The sequence below is a fragment of the Pundamilia nyererei genome, unplaced genomic scaffold (genome assembly GCF_000239375.1).
Source record: "Pundamilia nyererei isolate P.nyererei 1_Seehausen unplaced genomic scaffold, PunNye1.0 scaffold00002, whole genome shotgun sequence".
NCBI classification, from domain to species: Eukaryota; Metazoa; Chordata; class Actinopteri; order Cichliformes; family Cichlidae; genus Pundamilia; species Pundamilia nyererei.
The window spans coordinates 3,903,603-3,924,594 of record NW_005187403.1 but is presented as its reverse complement, the minus strand read 5'-3'; the positions used below and the strand labels follow the sequence as shown (position 1 = coordinate 3,924,594).

The window sequence follows — 20,992 nt, the reverse complement described above, 5'->3', positions numbered from 1 at the left end:
GAGAAGAGAAGAGAAGACAATTTTTTAGTCTAACCTTCAACTGCAAAGCAGTTTTCATGGGTTTTAAGAAGTCGCTGTTTACACAGGTGACCTCTGGTGGTCACATGAGCGCACAGCAAACACGAAAATGAATAGCTTATTTAAGGACGAAGCAGTCTGCCTTGTAGTGTCCTTCAGATCCACACCGCCACCTTAGCTCAGAATATTTGTTTCAGCAAATACTCGTATACGTATGTCATTTCTACTTGGTAGTCAACCGATTCTGAATTTTGCTACCGCCACTCGTTCGCTTTCTTCTTTTTTTTCCATCGGCCTTCAGCCTTGTCAGCATCTGGACGTCTGTTTGCCTTCCTGTCTTGTCTTCCTGCCTTTTTCTATCATTCCTTCATTAAACGCTAGGCATCAGATCGCATCATGCGGAGAGCACATGCCTTGGCAGTGAGCTCCCTCAGGAATTCTGCTTGGCATCATATGAAAAACATTGCTTTAATTGACAGATGCTTCAGCGGGACGGTGTAAAGCAGAGAAAAAGGAGAGACAGAACACAGACAAGCAACAGGAAGGCAGCTCTTCAAAAAAAAGCTCCTGAGATGTTAGCGTTTTGTAAGGAAGACAGATCCACAAATCTTTGGCTGATTGCATAGTGAACATGAAATTAAAGCACTATGATATAAACAATGCAAGTGGGAAATACCAGAACAAAGAAACACAATTAAGGAAATTTAGTGCTGCATCTGTCTTGCACAATAGCCACGTCAGACACTCAGGCAGTGATTCAGCAGTGGTTTGGTGAAGGCTGTTTGTTCAGAAGTGAAGGGTCAGCTAAGGGGTGAAAGGGAAACCAGAGCACACGGGAAAATGAGTGGGTGTTCTGTGGAGTGTAAGCAGCAAATTGCAAAGCATCGTCCTACTGTATCTGCCCTGCTGGGACTATAACGACCCAACCCCAGCATGAGAAAATCTAACCCCCCACCCCCCCACCAGAATGTGTTTCTCAACCTGCTGCTCCAGGCCACCAGATGAGAGATACCTCATACCTCGTGTGTGTTCGTGTTGTCAGTGTGCGTCTGTGCCAACGTGGTAGGAATGGAAAGGCTGGGGTGCCAACAGTCCCGAGAGTTTACTCTGGCATCTCAGCCACCAGTGTCAGGCCAAAAAAGGTCACGGGAAACTCAAAGACGCCTCCAGCTAGCCAGACTATATCCAGCATTTTACTCCAGATTTTGCTGAAGAGTTTGTAGCTATCTTTCATTCGTCACATTGGAAAGGGCAGAGGGAATGTCTTGTCCTGTGATATCATGCTACAGGTATGTGACGTGTACGCCTGAGTATTCTTCCTCAACAAAACTTACAGAGCCTCAGAGAATGCACAAAACGTCAGCATGGGACCCGGTTATGGCGGCACTTTCTCTGATGATGTCTGCCATCTGTTAGAGTGCATACACGCAGGTAATGGGGTAGAAAGCTTTGTGTCCTGTAATTGGTCATTCAGTCATCACTGTGTCCAACTCTCTTCTTCTGTATGAGACAAGCTGCATTCCTGTGGGACTGCATATTGCTGCAGAGACAACAACTGCCTTGCAGAGCTGTCTGTTTGCAAAGGAGTGCACCTAGCAATAGGACGAAACAGTGAAGTGACTTAACATAAGAGTAAGTGGCTCTAATGTAAACAGCTCCCACTGTACAACTTAAGAAAACACTAATAATAAAGAAACATTTTAGCTGTGATATGACATGTTATTACTGTCTTACTCTGGAGTCATTGAGCTTGCCCTCAAAGATCATGTTGTACATCTAAGTCTGAGATAGGCAATTTTCCCAAGGGCCCACATTAGAAACTATGACTGTTGTGGACGGCCACACCAATGAGCTTGGAGTTATTCTATAAACTCTTTATAGGCTTATTTGTGCAGCTCTCCACAGCAGACTCCCTGTTTCTCATGGAGAATTAATTGTCCATCCATGAATTCTACAAAATCTTCCAAATAAATAGTAGTAAACACGATTACAACCTAGTTTTGCTTGAAATTAAATGCCACTATATATGTAGCATGTGGCACTGAATGCAACATATCACTCTTGAGGGATGCTGGCACACAACAGAACCGTGATTGCTTTTACAGCTTGTGAGTTAAGCTGTAGCAGAAGCCCCTGGCCATCTGTGGTCGGTGCCGTCTAGCTAAAGCAGTTGTGACCACAGGTTTGCAGGCTAAGTTACAGCTAACCCCATTCAGAGAACCTAGGATTTGCTGAGTCTTTCTTCCTTTGGTGTTTGATGGCTATTGTTTATGATGGCGCACAACATACGCAGAAGGTAAAGAAAAAAATGTTCCAAATGGACAAAATTAAAATGCCCAGATTGGGATTTACTGCAATTTCCATTGCAATGAATTCTCAGATGCTTATTTGTTCTTGATGGGTTGTAGTTTAAGAGAGAGGCAGTTTTATTGCCCAGTTTCTTCCCAGCTCCTTCACTTAATAAAGGTAAGAAAGGTCTCTTCTGTTCAGGGTGCCTCAGAAGTTTCAAATGAATCATCTCTTCCACATGTTTGCCTAATGAGTGCATGTCTGCACTTGCTCTTTTCCAACACATCATCACAAGCTGTCTGTGGCTATGGGGTCACAAGGCGGTGTGATCTTAGCCGGTGCTACTGTGCTTTTGTTTCAATACCATTATTGTAAAGCAAAACAATTGTATTTGTATGCCTTTATTTTCTATGTGTGACTTTTTTGTACCTTTTCAATAATTAAAGCAAACTGTACCTCCAGACTGAAGTCATAACTCAAACTGTACCTCCAGACTAAAGTAGCAAACTTAGTTAAAGAGGGGAAAAAGAACCGGATAAAATGACCTCAACTGCCTTCTGGAATATATTAGCTCTATGTTCTTGTACCATAAAGGCAAGAGATGGCCACATCACAAACACTGCGAGTGAATTTTAAAGCCTTCAAGCCAAAGACAGCTAGTTAGTCTGTTTGCACCTTAAGACTGTGCGGTGCCTGTTGTGAATTCCTCCAGTTGGTTTGTTTTATATAGACTGTTATTTTGGATGATCCGGCGTAGCATGTGTGTAATTACAGCATGTGTGTCTAAACAGATACTCATATGGGGACATGCTGTCATAAAGCATCAAAGTGAACAGTATTTGTTTGATTGGAGGGCATGTAAGGGCATGCAGCCCACAGGAGCCTTACAGCTCTACATTAAGCCCCTAGGAAGAGTTATGCCACGGATCAAAGATCCACCAAGGCCAATGTAGCATCTTAGAAGACCACGAATGGAGTTGCCATCCAATCTAAACTTTGTGGAAGCTTAGCGCACAGGAAGGGATATTATTTCTCTCTTGTTGCTATATCTAGACCTCACCGGCTTTTTATATCCGTAAGCCAAAGGAAAGGCAACAATCACAATCATTTTCAGAAATTGGTTGTCTGGGTCATGAAACTGTGGGTTTTTTAATTTATGTTTTATGGGAAAAAAAATAAATATACAGCAAAGACAAAGGAAGAAAACACTGCGAGGCAGAAGCAGTCTAGGAGAAATGATAGAGGGAGAAGCGATGACGCTTGAGGGAAAAAATGAGAGAAGGAGGGAGAAGAGCAAGGAAAGAGCGCTGGAGAGGGAGGGGAGAAAGGAAAGAAGCACTGCAGCACAGTATATAGCAGTAACTCAAAGCCACGTCAGCATGATAGAACACAGGAAAGTGGAACCCCAGGCTTCCCTCCCATCCACCAACCATATTTTCGCTGCTTTTTCATCACCCAGCTCCTCCTGCTGCGACATTAAATATTACAGGGCAATGCATCTGATGTGCACTTTCATTATCGTTCTTTTACCAACATTTGCTAAAAGTGTCCACACGTGGTAGGCAATTTGTTTCAGTAAAAAATACAGACGCACTTGGACATGCATTAGCAAGATGTCAACATGTTTGCAGGGGACTTAAAGATTAAACAGCAGGCACAGCCATTTTAAAACCTAGAAGTTAAAGGTAGAGTCGAGATAAATTATCAGCTTATGCTAACGGACAAAACTGCGAACCTGGAGGGGGAGAAAGGAACAGGCTAGACGGGAGCAAATGCAAAATGCTATCCAGCCAAGTTAAGACGTTATATTTGGAGTTTAATGTGAAGTAGGATTAAAGGTCACGAAAGCCAAACAGATGGTAAGACTTTAACTTTAAAACCTGGGAAAATGTCTTTAAGCAGAAAAAGATTTATTCCCGCTAAAAAGGAGTTTTTCCTTCTCACTGTCACCGAGTGTTTGCTCATAGGGGGTTGTCTGATTGTAGGGGTTTTCTCTCTATAATTGTACGGTGTTTGCGTTACGATATAGAGCACCTTGAGGTGATTGCTGATGTGATTTGGCGTTATTGTAGTGTTATGTGTTTCATGTTTGAAAGAGGAGAAATTCTTCATTGCAAGTTCTTAAATTACTTCTTAGTTGAACATGTGCAGCATGAAAAGTTCCTTGAGTCATATACTCACCTGGGTACAGCTGTTTGGTGGGGGCACTGAGCTGGGCATCTTTGGATACTCTGTAAGCCACATCGGGTCCTTGTGATGACCTTCTATGTGAGCACAATCCCGTTGTTTTCGTAACACCTTCGGGTAAACTGTGAAAATCTAAAATCTTCAAGAGGTCTGCTGGTTCCACTGCAGAGAAGAGAGAGAGAAACACACAAAAAGGACATTAGATTCATATTCAACAAACTTAACTTCGGAGCATTTGGCTAGTCTCTATGAAGGCCAGCGCATTGCTAAAACAATGCCACTGCAGAGTTTGTGCAACTCCAAACTTCTGCATATTAAGCAAGCCTTAATTATGGCACACTCAATCTATTTTCTGTCCTTTGCTGACTTAGAAGCACTAGTTACTCAGCAGGAGACTCCACTGTTGTGGTTCAGTGAAGATTTCTGTTATCCATTTAGGCGCTAAACAGAGACATGCCCATTTATAGATCACCCATGATCACTGGTTTCAGCTGCACCAAAACCCATCCTTCCATCTCTTTCCCTGCTATGTTAAATCTACCGCTGCCTCCCTTAGACCACAACCATGCAATTAGCACACTCTCAAGCCGGTCGTCCAAGCTGTAACCAGGCCACCACAGAAGTACACTAGGTCAGAACAATGTGACACGAGGTTTGACCCTGGACCGCACTGTCACATGCCAAAACCACCCAGGACAAACAGCTGTTCCTGCAGCCAGATGCACAGATAGCAAGCTACCCAATGACACACATTAGTACCAAGCATTGCCAAAGAAAGGTTCTGGACAATAGCGCACAGGGTCACGACTATAGGGACGGTCGCATAATGACTGAGGATCAAAGGCTGTCCTCATTTTTGAAAGGACAATCTAAAAAAAGGACAACAGAGGGGGTTATGGCAGTAGAGTTAGGAAAGAAAAAAAGAAAGCATTTTTGTATTGTTATGTGAATACCAAGGGCCAACCCACTAGACAAGATTAAAAACACGCCCACACACAGGTAAAGCTGTGTCTTTTTCGGTCTACAAAGACCACACACACTGTTTTAAAAAATGTTCAATGGTCCCATCCATCTAAGAGTGAAAGGGCTGCTAAGAAAGGTGAACAGGCATCTCTAAATAGTCTTTGAGTGCATTCTCCATTGCCCTGCAGCAACCTCCAGCTGGATGTCATTACACATGACTCACGTTCAGAGCAGATCAATTAAAAAGAAAAAAAGGGGGGGAGGGGGGCGTCCTAAACAGAGGTTTTCAGTTAAGAGTACTTTGGATGCACGTGTTCCTCTGCAGCTGTGCAGGCTTCGTAAAAGAAAAACTTCCTCCTCATCCTCGAAGGTTTGATTGCATGTTTCCGACATTATCTTATACAAAGAACTAGCTAAAGAGGGCTGCTGATGTCTAAGGTTACAATTAGTGAAATAAAAATCATACTGTTTTTATTTGTTTGCTTGTTTTACTAAAACATCAGGTTGGCAATAAACACAAAGCAAGAATGCTGAAGCATCTGTTTCCAGTTCAGATATTACTTTGTAAAGGCAAGAAAATTGTACGATTCGAGTCGTGTCCGAGTTACACTGTGTTGTTGTGCTGGGGTCATATTAGGCAAAAGTGGTTAAGGGATTTGTGATAGCAGCTCTTTTACACCCACTGCACCCATCTGTTTAAAACCCCAACAAGTCAAGCCTGTGAGTATGTCAAAAAGATAACTACTCTTATATTCCTGTCAGTCCAAACCCACAGGATGACAGAGCCTATGCGCGGGTGAAGGGTCCAAACACAAAGAGCTTCGTCTGTCATCAGCTCACAATGAAGCAGCAGCTCACGCAGCAGCCAGAAAATGTCTATCATTCAGTCATGATGACAGAGGTTCACCTAATGAGGCTTACTTTCAGAGCTCAGCAGCAGAGTAATGATATATCACACTAATGGAAATGTGCTTCTTGTACAAATTTCCTCATTGATAGATTACTAATCCGCATTCGTGTTCTACATTATTATTGCTTCATGAACAAAAGGTCAGAAGAGCCTATTCCTACTGAAGGAGTCACGCGGCACAAGGCGAACAAAGCCTGTGAAAACTTGGTCCACCTATCATCATATAGACTGATTTTTAAGGCCAATATGTTTCAAAATATCCACTGATTTTATTTTTTCAAACACGTGAACAGATTTCCATAAAATTCATTATGTGTAGATATTGATTTACCCTTTGTGTTACTCGACTCTGTTCAGGTTAGCTGCTTGTTGTGTTTGTGGCAGAGTTTTGCGATACAAACAGGGAGGGTGCAGTGCCCTCTGGTGGACAAACTATGCAACGCTAACACTCATAACATGGTTGAAGGGTGTTTCTCCTCTCTCTTGATTTCATTTTCATTTTTCATTTAGCAACTGTTATAAAAACAAATACCAACAGACTGGCAATTAGATAATATCAGCCTGCTGATACATTGGTCACCCTCCAGAGTTGAAAACGTTTAGAATACTTTAACTCATTTAAAGTATGCATTTGCTTTCAATATCTGTGTCATTCCTCAATTGATACTGTGAGAAATGTTTGGCCGAAAAAACAACTTACCCTGTATCTTCACACTTCTTAAATGGTATTAGCAAGCACAATCTATTCATCAAAATATCCATCTGAAGCCTCTCTAATCCATTATTAACCACACAGGAAGATTATTTATAAGGCTGATGCATTAAGCATAGAATCACAGAAACATTTTTGTTATTTGCTACAATTTTTGAGAGGGACCACAAAATGCAAATATCTCTGCTGTTCCCCAGCAGACTTCTTTGCCCCAACAGTCATTCCCTTTAACCTGCCAACATCTAACAGCGCTCACTGGGAGACAGATCAATTGATAACTGCACAGAGGCAGTCCATACAAGGGATGGAAATAACTATCTCACAGCTGACACAGTGACCACTGTCTAAATGATGCAGCTTAGTAGTGTGGTCATAAAGTCAGTACACAGTGTTGCAATCCAATAGTAATGCTCAGGTGGTGGCGTGCTGTGGTGTCTTTGATTCTCAGACTGTTTCAACCAGCAAGCCACAACCTCCCTTTTCCATCTCACCTCCTCATACATCTTCATGTAATCTCCTTCTATCACACACTGTCCCCGTGTCCTTATTTGGACACAACCTTGCTATTCCCCACTGCTGCAGACTCTGGTGGTGACAGGTAAAAACACTAAGTTCAACTTTAACTCACTGATAAAAAAAAAAAAAAAGCCTGATTTTTTTAGCCTGTGCTTCTAGACCGTAGGGGTAATTTAACACAACCCCTTTTTATCATTTTGTATGAAGTATGAACACAAACAGATACACTACCTCCACTTATGAGATGTTTCCAACAAGCCATTTTATTAAGTCACAGACAAATACTGACAAGTTAGATCAAATATTTTTGTGCTACAGCCACTTAAACTCAGATTAATACTCAATAACAAGTTAGTAATAACATCCAGGTCAGTACTAAGGGGAGAAAAAAAGGAGGATGTTTGTAAGGAGCACCCAGCGACCCTTTCCAAGGAGTGTTGCTTTTGCTAATCCACACTGACATGATCAAATATCAGCGTGGATTAGCAAATTGGAAGGGAGCATCAGGACAGCATTCTTTCATATCCAGTTCAGAGCATCCATAAGTCAATTTCTTATATTATTCTTTTATCCTCATATAAAATCCTTTTGGTTTCAGGTGAGGTTATGGATGCGCCTGGTTCTTAAAGCAACCTCAGGGATCGGTCACCTGGAGGTGAGCCAAGGTGGAGCCTGCCAATAGGATTAAAAGAGAAGGGGGTAGACTAAAGGAAAGCATAATATATCAGCTATAAAATAAAAGCCCTATTGAAAAACCCATTTGAGAATCAGCCAAAAGCGCGTCCCTTTCAATAAAGCAATCTTTTCGGGCACTTCAGAGCACAAACACCAACATTATCGCCTATGTTTCCATCATCCGTTAACACATACGCACTTTCATTTACAGATTTCTGTCACAGGCAGTCGACCTTTCTGACCACATCCTAAACCACAGGTATGGCTCTCAATCCCACCTTGTTAACCTGAGATGTTTACCCACTTAGCATGGCAGATCCCTCAAGAGACCAACACCTGAGGTGCTGGATGCTAAAAATAATTTTCTCCCAGACCACAGCCCCTCACATCCAAGACGCTGGCTCTCCATACATACACAGAAAACTGTTTACATGACACGGTCTTGTGTACATTTGCTCACCCAATGGATCTGCTGTAGCACTTTTGTTGTTGTTTTTACTGCTTTCATGCAAGTGGATGTGACACAAATATGGTAAATGGCATTCCTTAAGCTTTAGTACTCTACAGGAACTCCTTCAGTGTAAATAAAAACATTATACTTCTCATGTTACCTGCACATGCTTCCACTAAATACTGAAGCACCATTCAAGATGTGAAATAAGCAATGCCACATGAATCCTGCATGAAAAGTAAACCTGCACTGCCACCACTCAGAACATCGGGTGGTATTAGCAAGACTGTGAAATTAATGGATCTTTTCTCAGTAATGAAAACTACGACCTGAACACAAAATTTTTCTTTCTATGAAACTTTCTGTTGGTTTTTGAGAGTGGCTGTAATCCTACAGTTAGTGCGTCCCCATCCATGTACAAAGAAAAAACCCTGTACATTGGATACATATATTAGCCACCAAATTACTTTGATCTTTGATGTGACATGCTAAAAAAAGCCGTTTATGGTTTTGTTTGTCAAGCACAGGTCGTCACAGTGGAATAAAGTGTAATGAATTCATAAAGTCTGAGTTAATTTGAAAGGTGTGGTGAAACATTACATTGCAACAAGCTGTTATACAAAGAAGTTGGCAGAAAGCTCTTTTATAAATCTTCCCCTCCCTACCTAATTACTCCTTTTTTATTTCAGATTTTCTCTCTTTATGTGAACAGTAGCTCGAGTGCCACATTCTTAATCCACATTCGGCTCCGTGCCAGGACTGTGGTGGATCCCATTCCCCTAAACATCCATCTACCGTCTACTTCCACTAACGCACACATACGTGTACACACACAGAGTCTCTGTGACAACACTCAGCGACTCCAGACAGCAGCATTTCATTTGACAGGAGGAGGGGTGCCGGACCACTGAATTAGGACTTTTTCATGGTGGTGGGGTGGATTAACATTCTTCCCTCTTTCACTGCCTCCTCCTCCAGCCCTTCCTGAAGTGAGGCCTAACTCTCCAGGCACATGCTTGACCTGGCGCTGAGGACAAGGAGTAATTAGCAGTCATAAAGAGGACCCTGGCTCCTCTTGGAAATCAGCACAGTCAAAAACAAGAATGCCCAAAGAGAGACTTCCCCCTCCTAGTGCGCATCACAGATGGGGAGGGTCTGGGAGTCTTTTTTTATTTCACCTGATTCTGTTATAAAACTTGAAGCCAAGTGTTATGAAGCTGGAGCCACACTGTGAGTACAGCAGGTTACAATTAGGGTCCTGGCTTTAATTACTTAAAGCAAGACTATGTAACTTTAAAAATAGGGCGATGTAAGGCATTCCTACAGTTCAAAATTGAAAGCAGAATTCATAACCAACAAAACACACAACCAAGTAGCCTCAGGGGTTTTACACATAAGATATATTTGGACTGGCATGACTCATGCGGGTGGATATTATCTAGTTCACCAACTTACTTTTGTAACTTACCCTTCTGCAACACCTCATTTGAACATTTATTGTTATTATTCCATATTTGTCCTTCAGCAAAACACTTTGCTTTACAATCTGAAGCGGAAAGATTTATCTTAAAACTGGCTTAGATCCTGACAGAAAATGCCTAATCAGTACAAATTATTTGAGATTCTTTGCCATCCTTTTTCTTTCCCCGTTAATGGTTCACATTTAATCCCATAAAAGCAACAAACCTTTTATTAAGTTTGCAGATGTTGTCTTAAGATATGAACTCCTGCAAATGTACAGCATATTAGATCCAGAGCATGAAGGAAAAAAATGAACACACCTCCATCAGCGCTGACCTTAAGTTGTTGCTTCTGGGTTTCATGTGACCAGACATGAGAATCATACTGTAGGCATTATGCTCATGCTAGACTGAGCACATTATACACACTGCACGGGCACATGTTACTGCAGATGCATGTGTAAACTAATGCAAGCACATACCGGAATGGGATGCCAGTACCCAAGATGGTAATCATCTCCACAACTTTAATTAACTCGTAAACTATAACTAGACTGGTTTCTTGCCAATCACACTTCTCTGCATGCGCTGCAGTGAGGCTCAGACAAAGTTTTAAGTTGTGGCAAAGCATTGAAATCACCTTAAAAAAAACACCTACACTGAATACCAAGTGAATGTGAAAGTTCCTGTTAGCGTAAACTATATAAAGAGAATCACAGGGCCACAACACATTACACCGACAGGAACTTTTCAGCCATACAAACTCACGTCATGAAGCTCCCAGCATACAGTATTGTTGATGAAGTTAATGCCAGAGGTCTCGGACTTTGCAAGTACTGAGTCAGCGGAGTGTTGGTGACTATTATACACCATGTGGGTCAGCACTACGTGACCCAACTTTATATGGTCTGCCACTTTGTGGTTGAACTACTGTGGTTTCTAAACACTTCCACTTTGCAATAATACCACTTAAGTTGTTCATCGAATATCAAGGAGGTAAGAAATCTCACAAATGGACAGTGTCATAAAAAATGTCACCCATTTGTGACATTTTGGTCTCAAGTTTCTGGTAATTGCTAGAGTAAAAGTGACAACAAAGAGGTATTTGGTGCTGCACCAAAAACCTCTATGCTTTGATTGTTAGCAGGTTGCTGCAGTTGCCAACTGACTACATGGAAGACAGTGACTTTTCTGCAAACACTGGCAAACTACTCAGCAACTGGTCATGAAACTGTAAGAAGAGTGAAACTAACTGGAAACCTATACGATTCTCCTTGGAAAAACCTATACCATGGTAAAAGTAAACATTTTACCATTTGAAATGTGTCTGCTGCAATTCAGCTCAAGTTACAAGTCTAGATGCCTTTGCTACTGTTAGCATTAGCAATAGCAACCATCATGTCCTCAGCAGGGTTGTACTTTACAAAGATCCAAGTAGGGATGAACCAAAGTATTAACCCAATATTGGCATCAACTGATATTTGCGCTGCTGACAAAAAAAAAGAAAAGAAAAGAAAGAGAAAGATGGAATTTATTCATGTCATTGGTGGAAGTTTATTTGTTGTATTGCATTACCTTTGCACAAACTAAATGAGCTGGAAAAACTTTAAAACATGTCCAGAGAGAGAGAGAATAAATGAGCACAAAAACAAAAGCTTGAGAAAAGAAAAATAATTTATTGGTTTCAGGTATCACCCACATTGCTCGTTTAAACACTGGCATTGGTATTGAATTTAACAATCAGTGCAACCCAAGTAGCAATACACAGTACATCTAGTTAATGACTAGATTATAAGAAAATGTTTTCTTAGGCAACAACTTCCAAAGGCAACAAAGGCCAGTGTTTAGTCTGTAAATGACTTCACATGCCAGTATCAGTTTCATTTTATCCGCCAGCTTCAGTCCCAGACATTTCAGGACACTGACCCAGTGACCAGCTGAAAAAGCTGCACAAGGATAAAGCAGCAGGGAAGATAGGAGGAGAGGAGGACATGAGAAGCCCGGGATCGTTTTGTTTACATATCCACTGCATTTGTTCCTGTGGTTTTGATCAAATAAATCTGACATTCATTTAAAATATGAAACATTAGCTCAAGCCTAGTTGCAAAATGACAAGACACTAAAAAAATGACAAGCAGGTAGGATTCACACACAGACACACACCTGAAAGATGATCCAGACAACAGAGTTTTCCTGACCTGAGCTTCCTCAATGCAGTCTGATGCTGTGTACTTTAGCTGCACTCTTATTGCTTTAACAGTGTAAATGCCATATGGTTTACTTCACTGTCTCCACGCTGCAGCTCACAGCGCTGAAGATAAATCATTGTCTGCCGTCCACCACAGAGTCAAGATTCCACTGTGCACCTCTCATTTTACAGCAAAAACTACAGAATTGGTTCTTTTGAAGCGCATATGCGATCCATGTTATCTCTCACTTATTAAGTCTTTTCTCATTCCGCCCACTGTGGTTTTGTCTTTTTCTGCAGCTTCTGTTTTATTTTTTAATCTCTCTGTGCAACCTTCTTCCACACACAGACTGCCTGTTTTATCTTTTTCCTTTTTTCTGCACTGAAGCCTTCCCCTCATTCTGCCTCTCCCACAAGCAGATATGGTTTTAATAGCTGACTGCTGAGAAATTCATGATAAAGGAGAGCCTTGCAGCACTGACATTACGGAACCATTTCCTCTCGGAAAGCCTCACAAAGAACAGCTCCAGCACCAACACACTGGGACAGCGCAATGAAACAGAATAATAAATACGAAATCCTGCACAATAATGATGCTTTTGTCTTCGTTGAGGACTATCCAGCACTGCCTATCAAACCTATTTGCCTCGACTGAGCTGCTGTGCCTCACAGCTAATGATGGGAATCAAATGTGCAATGTTTTCTCACCAAGAAGGTGTTTCATCATCTTTAGTGAACTCATTGACCCATAATGAAATAGTCCCACTCAGCCCACATAATCAATAATATAGTGGTTAAACATATGTGTGGTGGAACATGGGTTATATTTTGTGTGTGCAAAAAAAAATCCAATTATATTTCTAAATTGGGAATGTTTACATTCATAGGCATGGCTAAGGAGAAGTAAATGAAAGCATAATTTCAAGGCGCACATCAAGCTTGTCAGTGATGAGAATGGAAATCACAGAGAAAAGAATGAGGAAAGTTTTTTCTTTCTTTTAAAAGCAAGCCAATGAAGTGTGAAAAGGCATGAAAACAACAGGAATATATAAACTATCAGTCATATTTCTCATTATATAGTCTTTATATGAAACTTGCAGAAAAACAAAACCTTGCCATCTCATCACGGTGCCAGATAACATGCAACGAGCTGCACTGACAGCCAAGTCAACCATCAATTCATCTCCTGCTGACACTTTAACCAGTGTCACAGTTGAGCAACATCAAGCCTGTGGGTGAACAGAAGTTAAAGCATGAGTAAATCTCAGGAATGACAGACAGCTGCAGTATAAGTGATCAAAATCAGCTGCTAACTATGATAAGATGCACAGTCTTGAAGTCTTGAAGAAATGATCCTTCAGGTTAATTTCATTGAGGAAGATCTGTTCCCTGACAGTTTGCTTTTGTTCCTCTATGTGTCAGAGTGATGCTGTAGTCCCGTTCTGTTGCTCTATTTTTCATCATTTTTGCTTTCCCACTTTGTCAAACTCACTCCTTTAACAATTTTGACATAACTGTGTTCTGAAAACCAATCACTTCCTGTTCTTGAAGTAGCCTTTACTTTTTAAGAATTCTGCCTTCCACGTAAACTGCAGCCCTCCTTTCCCTACCCATCACGGCCTCGTCCTCCTGGGTTTCCTTTTACTAACTCTACATTATCACCACTAGCATCTTGACTCTGGAGGTCCTGCACTAGCTCCGAACTTCATTTAGAGCATCACTGTATGAAATTGCTTCTTATCATGAGTCTGTTCACAAAACTGTAACTCAAAACTCTAAATTACACAATTTTTGTTGTTTTTTTACTTTCATTGGAAACATTTTCTGGGTTTTTCATGCAAACAGAGTACATGACATCAATGCCACAGGCCATAGTTTGTATTCTGAGTACAACTTGTGGTTGAGTTTGCATAACGAAAAAGAGTTTTGGCCTAGGATAGGGAAAGATTGCGGTTTTGGTTAGCATATCAGTGCAACCAAAAAACTTTTTGTCTCAGTTTTTAGCTTTATAATGTGTAGCTTTTCAATATCTAATGCGAGCAATAGTATTCACTAAACCGCGTACTGTACGTGTAAAAGTTTTATCGTGTCTTAAATTATGCTATTTTGTTGCAAGATGTTTTGACAGTGAACATTTTCCTCTTATATTGTCACCATTTTGCAACTGGGAAGATAATAAGAAACAGGGTTTCCTTTCCGGGACCTTTAGCCTTCATTGAGCTTGCTTTGGCAAATTAGTGAAACTCAAGCTTGTTCCTTTGTTGCTCCCTTGTAAGTTCATTGAGGCTGGTTTCATGACAAAACACTGCTAAATAAGCAAAACCTTACTTTTTACTGTGTTATTATTTCAACTCCTTCTAAATTTGTCAGCCAATAAATTAAAGAGTACATGGGGCTACAGTAAAGTTTTTAGAGTGACCAAAAAGCCATTGTATTTCCCCCTAGTAGGAAAAAAAATGCTTACACTCAGTATTTCTGCTGCCCAGGCTGTGGCTTAGCTCGGGCTGGGGAAGGGGGAATGGGGTTGGAAAGGATGAGTCATACATTGCTTTCCATGCTCAATGATTATAATACCCCATTACAGAGAGAAGCACTGTTTCCCAGCAAAAGTGAATACTCGGCTTGTGAGCCTGGACCAGAATTCACTTTTCACTCTGCCATGCACTACACGCTGCAACAAAGCATACGGTTGAAATCAAAAACAGGCGTGGGGGGTTGCATCATTAGGTAGAGCATCCAACTTTTACATCACTCGTAGGGTCATGTTGACATTTCCAACACCACTGTCTCCATTCTGAGAGTGTAAGGAACACATCGTCCCCGTTTGCTTGTAGTTTGGAGCTGGAATGATCCATCTATGTCTGTGTGCTTTTAGCAATAAGCTAATTTGGAGAAAAATCTACCACTGGCTTCAAATCAAGCACACTGTGTCATGAGTACAGAGGACCATTGAGAGGTTCAACACAATTATTTGAACCTTAATTAGTCTGGAAAGGACTAGACGATATACTTTCCAAGATATGGCAAATAACGAACTATTTGTGCAGCACAAAGGATCTCCTTAACTCTGACACGGGGTCAAAAACTTGTCCTGCATATTTTGCTTTATCTTCCATGCTATTATCAGGCATTAGGGCTGATTTACAGAGTCGTTTCCACAAAGCCTGTATTTACAGGGCTGAAGTGGCACATGCAGTTGCAGGGTCACTGCTTCTCCCCACAGAACAGCTAACTCGGATTCCTTCCTCAGCGCTATGGCAATAGGCACACACAAGAAGCCACTTTTTCTCATCGCCATTTATCTGATTGAGTTTGACGTGACCTCAGGATTGCCACTTCAAGGTAAGTAAGAAAAGCCCTTCAGAAATTACAGTTACATTCTCACTGGAAGATTGAAGCTAAGGCAGATGGGTGATGGTAACATAAATCTGAATATCCCTCTTAAGGTTAAAACCCAATGTTGTAAATGAAACATTGGCATTGTTGCCTTTAATTTATATAAACTGATATGCCATTACCAATCAGGAAGTAATGTCATTGGTTAAAATCTCTCTGGTCACAGTATCTTTTATGATTTTTTTCTTACTGGGCTCATGAAAAACGGTATATGGGGGAAAAAAAAGTCAAAATCAGAGTAAGCCACATAAATTCCTTTTGAAAACGAGTTTTCCAGATATGAGACTATAAATAAAAAACAGCTGTGGACCAGCTGTAGTCGACCTTTAACCCTGCCATAAACCTGGCGTGCTTAAACAGAAAGAACCTTTTAACAGCCCTCAATGTGTATGTGCAAACCTTGCTGAAATGCAAGGCGTAGCATCATTATTTTTATAAAATCTGCTCTAAGACTGCAGATGTTATTTGATTAGAAATCTTCTCTAAAACTAGCACAGAATGTATTTTCACTTGAAAAAAAATGCAGCAGTATTTTTTTTTTCATGGTCCCCTGTTCCACATAGAATGGGAAGAAAACATCTGGAAGCCATTTTTTCTGGCTTTTTGAAGGGCTTAGCAGACAGCACAATGGAACTTATCAAGTCCAGATGGGAAGGAGCTCAGAGAAACAGCGAGGCCTTCTTCTCTATATTTCTTTAAAACTTATGTAGAGAATCAACACATATCAGTTCTTACTGTATAGGGTATTTCTCAAGTCGTTACCATATTTTGTGATCTATTAGCCTGTCAGCCTTTTCTTCCAATATTTTCAATGCCCTTGGTGACTTTGGCCAAAACCCATTCATGTTTTCATTTGCACAAGGTATTCAAAGAATGTTATTTCAGCATTTCCGATGACTAAAATACACTCGACAAGTACGATCTGAACTGGTTTAAATGTCTGGTATTAACAAGGGTGATCCAAAAAAAAAACTTTTACTTAATTAAACAACAACAAACCAAAGAAAAAAAGAGTCAAAGCAGATTATCTAATACTTGTGAAAAGAGTCCATTGATTGAGGAGGCCAGATTAAAAAATGCAAGTCAGCAGAAACACAAAGGAAACCATTTGTAAAATAAGCTAGATTTAGTCTATAGCAGTTATACTGTGTCCCACAGACATGTGAAAACATCAGTAAGCTAAAAAGTCGAGACTACACATATCAATCAATCCTAATTTGAATTCTGCATTTCAGAGTTTATATTGGCTTCAAACTGTTGCAAAGGTTCTTTGAAAAGCTCACATCTTACCCTGCTGCCTCCAAGACACAGAGAAGAATTATGGGAAGCAAAGATGAGAGGAGCTACACTATAAAGAATGCCTCTCTTCAGGCAGTGAAACTGTAAACCTGACAGCAGTCCTGACCTTCACTTTTGAACTCTGACCCCTCTTCAAATTCTTGTCCAGGGCCTTCTGTTATTACCACTTTTCACATAGCTTAAACTGAGTTTTTCCTCTCTAATACCAAGACAAGGTCTTTCTAAACGTAAGTCTACTGAAAGACAAACTGACCGCAAAATATTAAAATATATACACTGTGATACAAGTATATAACTTAATCACAGTATAAATTCAATGCATATTTCTGTATTTGTCTTTATAAAATAATGAGTAAGGAGCTTATTCCACATAATTCAATTCTGGTCAGCATCAAATAAGCTAAGCTACATTTAACAGCAGACACACAGCATTAAGACTGTCTTTCATACTTTAAGAGAGACTGTAATAAAGCTGCAACAAATTAGCTTAGCTCTACATAGCAGGCTATTTTAACCTGTTAGCAGTCGGACGTACCGCCCACGGTACATTGGATGGTTTAGGGGACTAATTGGACTGCTAAGGGGTTAACATCGTTTTCCCAACTGCGTTAGTTTATAGAATGTGGCGTTTTAGTATTTGTTTATTAACTCATTTCTGTGTTTCAAAATGTATCACATGCCAACAGTTCACAGTGAAAAAGGCTCTGAATCAAATGTAGTGAAAATGTAGTTATGTTTCATGGGTAAGTAACCCGTTGTGTAAAGAATATGCTAACTGCTAATAGGTTAGGCCTTGCTGTATTGTTTGCTTGTCTTTTTATTGAGTTCTACACGCATTTTAGTTATAGGAAATACATTAATTATAGATTTATGAACACATTATATATCATTTGATAAGAAATTTGTTGGGCTATGATCTTGACTGGGTATTGTATTCAAAACAAAAACCATTGTGGAATTAGCATCATACTACCTAAATAGCTGGTGATAAAACATGAATACAACATTAATTCTTTAGTAAATAGTATTTGCTCAACTGTCCTTTTTTGATTTCAGTGTTAAACAAAAACAAAACAAAAAAGCATACTTAAATTTTTGGTTTTTAATTTAACCATAGCTGACAAGCCCTAAACAATTAGTAATGTATGCCTGGGCAGGTCTCTACTAGTCTTCAGCTTGATGCATTTTGGTCCTCCCTCAGGCTAAGAGGTGATGAGGCTTAGGTCAGCAATAAGCTTTCACTTGTGATAAACTTGCTAGCTGTCAGTAATTATTTGTAGACTATTTGTCTTATCTGATTGTACGAGGTCTAGAAAAGCCATTTAGCAAAAAAAAAAAAAGAAAAGTTTTTATTAATAGCTAAACTGGATTTCATTTTTGCATTGCACAGTGTTTAACTGAAAGCAGCTAATTTTAAAAAATGAATGTAAAAATCTAAAAGATATTTGATGGACAGAATAATTAGTTCACAAAAAAAAAGCTTTCATGGAGCTGGCATGTTTCTTGCAATCAGTCATGAAGTGCTTCCTGTCTGGCGTGTGTCAAGTTTCAGAAAATATACCAGAACCCTTAGAGATTTCTTACAAAACTCTCGTTCCTCTCTGTCAGTTTCAAGAGATGATTAAATCCAGCCACCACCATCAAAATGACCTCAGGCCCACACTCTTTAATGTCCCACCAAAAATTCAACTCCTCCTCAGTCATCACAAATGACCCAGATTTGAGTCCAGCCAGCATACAGTGACCAAGGTTTTGTCCAGTTAATAACCAGTGTTTATAGGAAACATGAAAATAAACACTTTGCAGTAATTTTCTTAGTGTATATTCAACGACATGAACCTATAAAACCACTTCAACTTTATATGTTATCATGGCTTTCTAAACCGGAGTGCATTTTGAACTCCATAATGGGCTGTAATCAGGCATCACAACAAATTTACACCATCAGCACAATCATGGAAGCTTTTTAACTGCCCCGAGCAGACAGAAGAAGCTATCTGTTCATCTCAATGTCCTGTGTCAGACCTTCACAGCACACAGCAGCCCGCCACCCATGCCAGGCAGTCTTAAGGCGCTAATAATACATATAGGCCAAGCATAAACCCAACTGCATGCCCTCTCACCACTGAGACAAAGAGGTGGTCACTTCTCCAATTAAAATAAGCGGGCCTCTAACTGGCATACCAAACTATTATTTGTTCATGTTTTTGGACTAGACTCATATAACTGTCAGTGAGAAACATCGGGAGAATTTATAGAATGCATTTAGTGAAAGATGTGTTTGCTTGAGCCTCAGTGCAGGGCCCCAGCGCTGTCCCCTGATGTGGAGTCCTTAAGGCGGCTCCACCCTACCACTTCAGAGGAGCTTCAGCCCCTCCTTCTTATGAAATTATACTCATCCTTCTCATCTGCTGAAAAAGGAGCACTGGTAAAAGAGTATTTAGACTTTAAGATGCACCACAGCAATTACTCCTACATAATAAGTATGCCAGAGAAAAACTAGTTACTTATGATGGTTACTAATTAATGCATATATTTCCTATTTTTTATGCATTGAAATAAATAAATGCACTTCAGCTATACTGCTTTGGCAAACAAAGAAACAAAAAAAAACTTAAGCACAACTTGCAGATGAAACCTCCAAAAGCAGTCTTTTAATTCTTTTTGACAAGTTCCCATAGTTTCGGGGCACACCACCAAGATGAATACATTAAAGAGGAGGGGCAGACATCTGTGGTCCACTATGAGCGAAAAGGCAAAAAACTTTTCAGTGCAACGCTCCTCCAAAGTGCATCCACAAAAAAAGAAAGAAAAAAGCCCCACACAGCTGCATCTCACCTGAGCTCGCTTGCGACGTGATAAAAAGGAGAATCACGGATAAAGTGATTTGGACGTCCCTTATCCTCCGTTTAACTTTCCATCTTATATGGGTATCCATGACCGCCAGAGACGTCCACGGCAAAGTGGATTCACTTTTTCAACAGCTAATTAGACTTGCAAAAACTTCTGGTCAGGACAATAAAAAAAAAAACTAAAAGCCAAAAAAGTCCCAGAGAAAAAAAGGGGGGAGGGGGGGTATATCGTTATTTCTCAAGCAGCCATAAGGGTTTGTTAGTGTGTGTTTTCCCCCAGCTGGTTGACGGACGGCCACCGTCTCTCCCGTACTCCTCTCCTCTCTGCGCTTCTGAACTGTCCTGCACCGCTGCGCCTCCGATCTGAAGTGCTGGCCCCTCTCTTTCAGTCACGTAGAGCCCCTTCAACTCAACAGGGCAACACACACACGCACAGAAGAGGAAGAAGTCTTCCCCCCCAGGCTGTCACTCACTTTGCGGACAGGAGACTCGGGCAAATCAGAGGAGCCCGTATATTAGGGCCAGCCCTGTTATTGGCCGAGGGTGGGAGGAAAAGTTGAGGTGAAAGTTTCACGCCTCCAGCTCTTGCGCTCGGAATACTTTTACATGGAGTCCGCTATTTCCAGAGAAGTGGTTCAGAGCGGGAAAAGCAAAACTGCTTTTTTATAGATGGAAAGGCGAGGTGTTTTATCTGCAAGAGCTGATTTATCTGGAGCTGATTGTCATGGGACTGCGAGAAAAATCGTGCTGTGCAATCCACAGGTGGACCCCCAGTGCTAGTTGATATAACAGTATACTGAGCCTAGATGATCAGATGCATCTATTTATGACTTTTTGTAATGTTCTGCCTTTTAAATGAATCAGATATTTACTCTAAGGAATAATCCACTCAAAGCTCATATCTTTTTCATGTTAATCGGTGATCTACGGGCTTTAAACCTGTTGAATGTATGATGAAATAATGTGCTTGCAGATTTTATTACCCTCGGAAGTTTTTTCATTAGTACCACAACACTTTAATGTTTAAGAGTTAATAAAAGTAAATATGTAAAAGAATTTCCACCTTTTATGTGGTT

The 20,992-nt window shown here is 40.5% G+C and overlaps 1 protein-coding gene across 1 annotated transcript in view; it reads right to left on the bottom strand.

The window, feature by feature from the left end:
* The window catches only part of col5a1 (procollagen, type V, alpha 1), a 73,499-nt gene extending 53,167 nt beyond the window's left edge, over positions 1-20,332 (bottom strand). Inside the window, exons 1-2 of the mRNA XM_005720520.2 lie at positions 19,903-20,332; positions 4,489-4,656 (exon numbers count right to left, since the gene is read on the bottom strand). Coding sequence (XP_005720577.1) covers positions 4,489-4,656; positions 19,903-20,002 — 268 coding nt within the window. The 5' untranslated portion in view covers positions 20,003-20,332. The remainder of the gene's footprint in view (positions 1-4,488; positions 4,657-19,902) is intronic.
* Positions 20,333-20,992: the final 660 nt, after the last annotated feature.